This window comes from Eretmochelys imbricata, chromosome 24 (genome assembly GCF_965152235.1).
Source record: "Eretmochelys imbricata isolate rEreImb1 chromosome 24, rEreImb1.hap1, whole genome shotgun sequence".
NCBI lineage: Eukaryota > Metazoa > Chordata > Testudines > Cheloniidae > Eretmochelys > Eretmochelys imbricata.
The window spans coordinates 15,650,213-15,657,220 of record NC_135595.1 but is presented as its reverse complement, the minus strand read 5'-3'; the positions used below and the strand labels follow the sequence as shown (position 1 = coordinate 15,657,220).

General features: G+C 56.5%; 1 protein-coding gene across 1 annotated transcript; it reads right to left on the bottom strand.

Moving 5' to 3' along the window:
* Positions 1–641: 641 nt before the first annotated feature.
* On the bottom strand, positions 642–4,576 carry FBL (fibrillarin rRNA 2'-O-methyltransferase). Its single transcript, XM_077840985.1, has 9 exons — positions 4,486–4,576; positions 3,948–4,004; positions 3,435–3,626; positions 2,979–3,073; positions 2,577–2,747; positions 2,234–2,366; positions 1,689–1,801; positions 1,042–1,187; positions 642–847 (listed from the first exon to the last, which is right to left on the bottom strand). The coding sequence occupies exons 1-9, from the start codon at positions 4,493–4,495 to the stop codon at positions 823–825; spliced, it is 942 nt and encodes a 313-aa protein (XP_077697111.1). The 5' UTR covers positions 4,496–4,576; the 3' UTR covers positions 642–822.
* Positions 4,577–7,008: the final 2,432 nt, after the last annotated feature.

Below are 7,008 nucleotides of genomic sequence, written 5' to 3'. Positions count from 1 at the left end.
GCATGATGTCAGAACAGCTAAGGACTAGCCTGCCTTAGCCAGGCAGCAGCACCACCGACAAGACTTTTAATGGCCCGGTCGGTGGTGCTGACCAGAGCCGCTGTGACCCAATGCCTTACATTCCACGACCCAGACCGACAGTTTGAAAACCACTGGCCTAGGGCTTGTAGGGACATGCCACCACTTCCGGGAGCAGCATGGAGCCAGAGAGCCTGCCTCAGCCCAGCTGGGCAGCCAGACTCTTAGCAGCCTAAAATCTTCCAAATTGGCTTCAGTAGCCTCCCGGAGATCAAGCCTGATTCTTGGAGACTCCCGGTGAAACCAGGAAGGTTGGCAACCCTACCCTTTCCAGATACCTTGACAAACTCCTTCCCCCGCTTTGGAAAAATCAAGGAACAGGCCCCTGTCTTCCTCCAGAGACACTCCCCCCAGGGTTGGGGGGGAATCCCTTCCCCACCAGGCCAAACCCCAACCCATCCCCAGCAGGCACTGAGCTTCCCCAGCCCAACAGTCACCCTCAGGGTTGGGGGGGGGGGGGGGGGGGGGGGGGAGTAGGGCAAATGGCCCAAGCGGAAGCCACTGAAGACAGGGTCACTACTCATGCGTGTGAACTGCCTGCCTAGCACACACAAACCTGCCACTACCATTTTCCCATATTTTAATAAAAATACATCTTGGAAAAAAAAAGCCACAAAGCAAAATAGAAATGAGTCCCGGGGGAGAGGGAGGGTGGGCAGCGAGACAACCCCACACCCAGGCCCCATGCCAGCAGACGAAGGGATCCGGCCTGGGGGCCCAGTCACAAGGAGCTTCAAGGAGACACTACTTCTTCTGTTTGGGGGCAGGTCTGGAAGAGAAAGACAAGGGTTAGATCCACCCTCCAAGTAGAGATGCCTCCCAGCCTCACAGGGCAAGCCTTTACCCACCACACCTGCATGCACGTTCCCATTAGGGGGTACATGGATACCCCCAATCCCTCTGCTGGGCAAACCCAGACATTCTCTTCTCCCCAACCCCACCTCTCACATCGCGCAGCTGTACCTGTAAATCCCCACCACCACAGCATGGTCTCGCTCGTAGGGCTCCAGCGTCAGCTGCTCTTGGGGTTTCATGTTCTCCTGCTGCATCTTCTTCACCTCGGAGGCGAAGACGGCCTCGGGCGCAGCTGTGGAGTCGATGCAGTTGGCCTAGAAGGAAGCAGTGAGCAGCTAAGCAGCTTTCCCCTCCTCTGTGAGCGATCCTGTCACTGGGTATCCCCTCCCAATGCCAAAAGTTACCTTCCTGCCATCCCTGAACCTGCCCCACAGCTGAGCCCCCTCCTCCAGGGACACAGAGGAGCCTACAGTCAAGGGCTTGGAGGGACCAGCTCTGGCCCAGGAGATCCAGCAGACCTCCACAAGAGACAACGCCTGCACACGGTGCCTGCAGCCCAGGGGATCCAGCATGGGCCAGAGGAGACGGCCTACAGGACGCCCCAAAAGGTCCCAATGCACGGGACTGCAGCACAGGGGAGTTACCCTGTGCTTGTGCAGCACCTTGCGCACCAAACCCCCCTGATCCTTGGGGACTACTGGAATAACTAGCAACAAGTGACCAGGAAGCTCCCCACTGAGCCCAAATATTAGACAGCCCACGGGTCCGACACCAGGGCATTGGGAGGGGCAGCAGCCAGGCCCCATTGCCGTTACCTTGATGGAGATGACGAAGTGCCCTCCATTCTTCAGGAAGTTGTGAGCGTTTAGGGCCACAATACGCGACTGGTCAGGCTGGGCCACGTCAGCAAAGATCACGTCCACCATCCCTGCAGGGAGAAGAGAGTGGTTTAGATGTCTGCCTCTGCTATCCCCCCAGCCAGGGGATGGAGCCAGGCCCATCCCCTCAAGGTACCGCAATCCAGCCCAAGCATGAGCCTGCTGCTCAGAAGACACCCAAGACAGCGGCTGGGGAGAGGGAACCCCATTGTCCCCCGGTGCAAGTGGGAAGCATCAGCCCAGCCTCTGTGCATGGCAGAGAATCTCTCTTGGTAGCTCCCCCCACAGCTGGGGAAGCCGTTCTGTGGGGGTTACAGGACCCTGGGCATGATGGGACGGATCTCACTCTGTAGCCCCCGCTTGCTGAGAAAGCCATTTCTATCAGCAGGGGTGGGGAGTTACTGGATCCTGTGTGTGACGGGGGATCCTAATTCTGTAGCCTGCCCCCCTGCCAGGGAAGCCCGGGGCCCCGCAGTCCTCACCGATCAGCATGCGGTACTTGTGCGGGTGCCGTGCGTCCTCGATGACGGGGATAATGTTGGTGCGTTTCTTCGCCACATTGATGAGGTCACGGCCCGAGCGATGGGAGAACTCCACGGCGTACACCAGACCTTCCTGCGTGCAGCAAAGAGCCAAGGTCAGCCATCTCCCGCAAGAGCAGAGCAGCCTCTCTTCCCATTCTCCCTGCCACCCCACGCCGCCACTGCAAGGCAACCAGGCACTGTCCTCTTTCAGCACAGCTGAGTCAGACCCTCTAGATGTCCTCCTCCCCGCCCCATTATAGACCCGGGCCCAGCAGTGGCTCCGGAGGGAAAGGCTCCTTACCGGCCCCACAATGTCAGAGACGTGCGAGACCGTGGTCCCAGAGGCAGCTCCCAGGTACAGGACCTTGGCTCCCGGCTTGATGTGGATTTGATCGATGCCGCCCAGGATGGCCGCCGCCAGCTTGGAGCGGAAGGGGTTCCAGGCGCGGTACTCCACCTTCAGCTCACCGTCCTGCAGAGAGAGCAGTGGGGTCAGAGCGGAGCTGGGGGGCTTCCAGCTGGCTGTAAGCATGCTCAATAGCTGCATCCTCCCCCACCCCCCAACGCCCTCCCTCCTATGACAGCACCAGGTCCGGTCACACTGGAGCTGCCCAGGCAGGCTGGAACCATCCCACCCCCAAGTCCTGGCGTAGCCAGTGCTTCCCTGAACCTCTCCCAACCACCGCCCAGCAAGGCCACCTACCTCCACTGAGATCCTCTTCTCCCCGTACACAGACTCGCCTGGCACCAGATTCTTCGTCACGAGCGCATCTTCCTTCCCCCTGCAGATGAAGACACCTGGGATGGGGAGAAAAAGATGGGAAGCCATCAGAGCAGGGGGAGCCCCCTCCCTGAGCTGGGGGAACATGTCCAGCTACGGGAAGTAGTCGAACACTCCTGAGAATCATGAGGGGATCTCAGCTGGGCAGCCAAGCCATGGATCAGCTGTACAACCTCCCAATAGTAATATCGGAAACGCTGGACAGTGCTCAGCCCCAGCTGTGCCCCAATCAAGCACGACCCAGCATCTGGTCAAGAACCCCAGTGCCACCCCACTCCCGTTTGGACAGACCACCTTGGCCACACAGCCCCCACTGCTCCGGGGAGGCAAAACTGCTGCGTCCCATGCCACTCCAGCACCCACTGCCTGGCTGGTTACCTTCATGCCTATGGGGTTCCACCGTCACCTTCTTGCCTCCTTTAAACCCTCCTCGGCCGCCCCGACTTCCACCTCCACTTCCACCTCCACGGCCGCCCCGGCCTGGCCCGCCTCTTCCTCGGAAACCACCGCCTCCTCCTCTTCCTCCTCGGAAGCCTCCATTGCTTCCGCCAGGAGATTTAAACCCACCACCTACAAGGGAGAGAGGAGATGGAGTAACAGGAATGTCCCCCTGTACCAGCGCCCCCACCCCGCACGGAAAGGGGAAGGGCCCAGCATCTGCACTCTTTGGGACGGGATGTGAAGGGGACCAGCGTCCCCCTGAGATCTCAAGGGGGGAAATGACTCAGGCAGGGGTTTGGCCAGGGCACCCCGATGGAGCTGGGGTAGGATGCACTCTGTCCGTGCAGTCAGTGTCCACCCTGAGCCAATGTTCCCCAATCAGGCACTCCTCCCTGACCACAAAGTTCCCCCCTACTTAAGTGATGCCACTAGGGCACACGGGGCACTTACCTCGGCCTCCCCGGAAGCCCCCTCGGCCTCCTCCGCGCCCCCCGCGGGGGCTGAAACCTGTAACCAGGAGAGAGAGTTACAGACAGCACCCCAATACGGCCCCCCCGCCAGCACCCCCCCACACCTCCAAAACCGGGGGGGGGAGGGGGGACAAAGATCGGCCTGCAGCCAAACACCGCTCCCCACCATTGCTCCCCCCCATCACCGCCCTTCCCAGGGGCACGCCCCCCCCAAGGACACGGGGCTCCCACCCCAACACCCCACTGACCCCATCCCACCCACCTGCCATTCCACAGCCGCCCTGCCTCCCGGCATCTCTCCAGCGCCCCCCCGGCCGCTCCCCTCCCCCTCGGAGACACGATCCCCGCGGTACCCCCCAAACATCCCCCAACTCCCAGGGACAGTGACCCCTCAAACCCCCCCACGCCACGTGACTCCCCCCCACTGACCACCACCCTTCACGGGCCCCCCCCTACCGGCCCCCTCTGCGGGGACACCGAGACCCCCACGGCCGCCCACGTGGGCCGCCCGCGCTCACCCGGCCTCATGCTGCCCCACCGGCGCCGCCAGCCGCCGCGCTGCCAGCAGATCTACCCGCGCACGCGCAGCCCCGCTCCGGAAGAGCCACCTCTGCGCATGCGCACAACAGCTTCGCTCAACCCCCCCCCCTCGCCTGCAGGAGGCACCACGGGAAATGTAGTCTCCGCCGCCGGCGCATGCGCGCAGCCACCCCGAGCGACTGCAGGGAGTGTGTGCAAACGTCCGTGTGCTACCCCAGGGCAGGGGCTCGGTGTGGGGCACCACCCCTCCTCCCCCTCAGGGCAGATGAGGTCAGGTGGCTGCAAGGGTAATGAGGGCTGGGTGCAGCCCCTGAGCTGCTGAGGTGGGGGGAGTCCAAACATCGAGCAAGTTGGGGCACCCTGCGGGATAAAAGTGGAGTTAATGAGTCTGTTAACGGGTGGAACTCCTTGCCACTGTGGTTGCAGCTCGTGTAGCTGAGCTCAAAAAAGACCTAGGTAAGTTCTTTGGCTATTAGCCGAGATGGCCAGGGATGCAACCCTGTGCTCTGGGCAACCCTAAACCTCTGACTGCCAGAAACGGGGAGGGAAGGAGGGATGGCTCACTCCAAAATTGCCCTATGCTGTGTTCTGCCCCTGAAGCTGTGGTATGGGCCTCTGATGGAGTAAGGATATCGACCTAGATGGACCCTTGGTTGAACCCTATGTGGCAGCTCTTATTTCTAATTAATCTATAAACCCCGGGATTTTGCCCCACAGGAAAGTCAAATTGTCATGAAAAAAATTAAAAAATTGAAATTTCCTGTGAAACAATTTTTAAATTTCATGCTGGAAACAGTCCCCCCCAAAAAATTCAATATTTCCCATTAAAAACATCTAACATGTCCCATGGAATTTGTTTTAATTTCTGCAAAACAAATATTCCAAAAATTTTACTGCAATACATTTCCCACAAAAGTAAAAAAACAAAATTTCCTATGAAACGTTCCAAAATTTCTCATGGAAAATTACTTTTAAAAAAATCAAAACGACCCTGACAAATTGGAGAATTCATCTGAAATCCACAAGATGAAATTCCAGAAAGACAAATGCAAAGTACTGAACTTCGGAAGGGAAAATCAGACGCACAACAACAAAACTGGGACTGACCGGCCCAGCGGTCACACTGCTGAAAAGGGTCTGGGGGTGATAGTGAATCACAAACTGAAGGCAACGCAGTTGCAGAAAGGGCTAGTATCTTTCTAGGGTGTATTAACAGGAGGATTGTATGTAAGACACAGGAGGTAACGGTCCCGCTCTGTTTGGCACTGTTGAGATCCCAGCTGGGGTATTGGGTCCAGTTCTCGGTGCTGCACTGTATGACTGGTATGGACAAACTCGCCAGAGTCCAAAGGAGAACAACAAAAATGATCAAAGGTTTAGAAAACCTGACCTGTGGGGAAAGGTGAAAACTGTGGGCATGTTTAGCAATCCTGTCCTCCAAACACTTGCAACCCCTCCCAGCTTGATGTCTGCAGATTTTATAAGCATCATCTCCACTCCATTGACCGAGAGTAACAGACACACGTCCAGTGCAATCCATTTGGCATGTGAGTGTTAGCACGGCCCTGTCTAGAGAGTCAAATGCTTTTTCTAATACCATTTTACCTGTTTTTCCCCTAAAGGGGCAGCAGGTGCTATGCATTAATGGGGATAATGTCAGACCATGTGACCACACTGGTTTGATCCTAGGTCTGTGCAAAAAAAAAATGGTAGAATCAGCCAACCATAAGAAAATCTGTTTTATTTGGCGGGGCTGGATTTCAGGAACTCCTTGTTCAAATGACCACAGATTTGGGTCACTAATCCTACCGGTGTCCCCTTGAGGCGTACAAAATTTCAAAGCAATCTGGGCAACCAAATGGATTTCAGAACACTTAGAAGAGTTGACTGCTAAGCACAAAGCTGTTCTCAACCAAGTGAAACTAGCAAACCACAAGGGCCTCAGGCTCCAGGTTGTGGGAATAGCCAAACAAGCGCAGCTATCAGCAGACCAGCTCTACAGGGAAGATGTTACGAGCATTTCTACAAAACCCAGTGCTCTCCAAGCCAGGTCAGCTCATCTGCTCTTCCCATGCTCCTTGCAGATGGAGATGAGTTACTGATTGGGAGTCCAGGCACAGAGGTGTAATTAATCAGGCTGAGTATATGATCTTTGGGTACCAAAGATTTACCAGAAATTGCACGATAGCCAGGAGGGAATTCCAGCTTGGCTTCCATTAATCCAAAGAGGGTAGGACTGGAATAGCCAAAGACCACAGTCAAGCAGGTCTTGGCATCTGTGTGACATTCTGTTCCTTGAGGGAACACCCTGTACCCCCATGTTCATCCTTATAATATGATTGTGTGGTATCCAATGCAAAGTTTGTCATGTCGGGTGTCTTCAGAAGGCTCATGATGCACTGAGCATTGTTGTTATAGTAATGTTATAGGTTGTAATTTCATGTATATTGTTATGAGGCTGCAAATGTGTCCTCATGGCTTAAAACTCTCCAAAAGCAGAG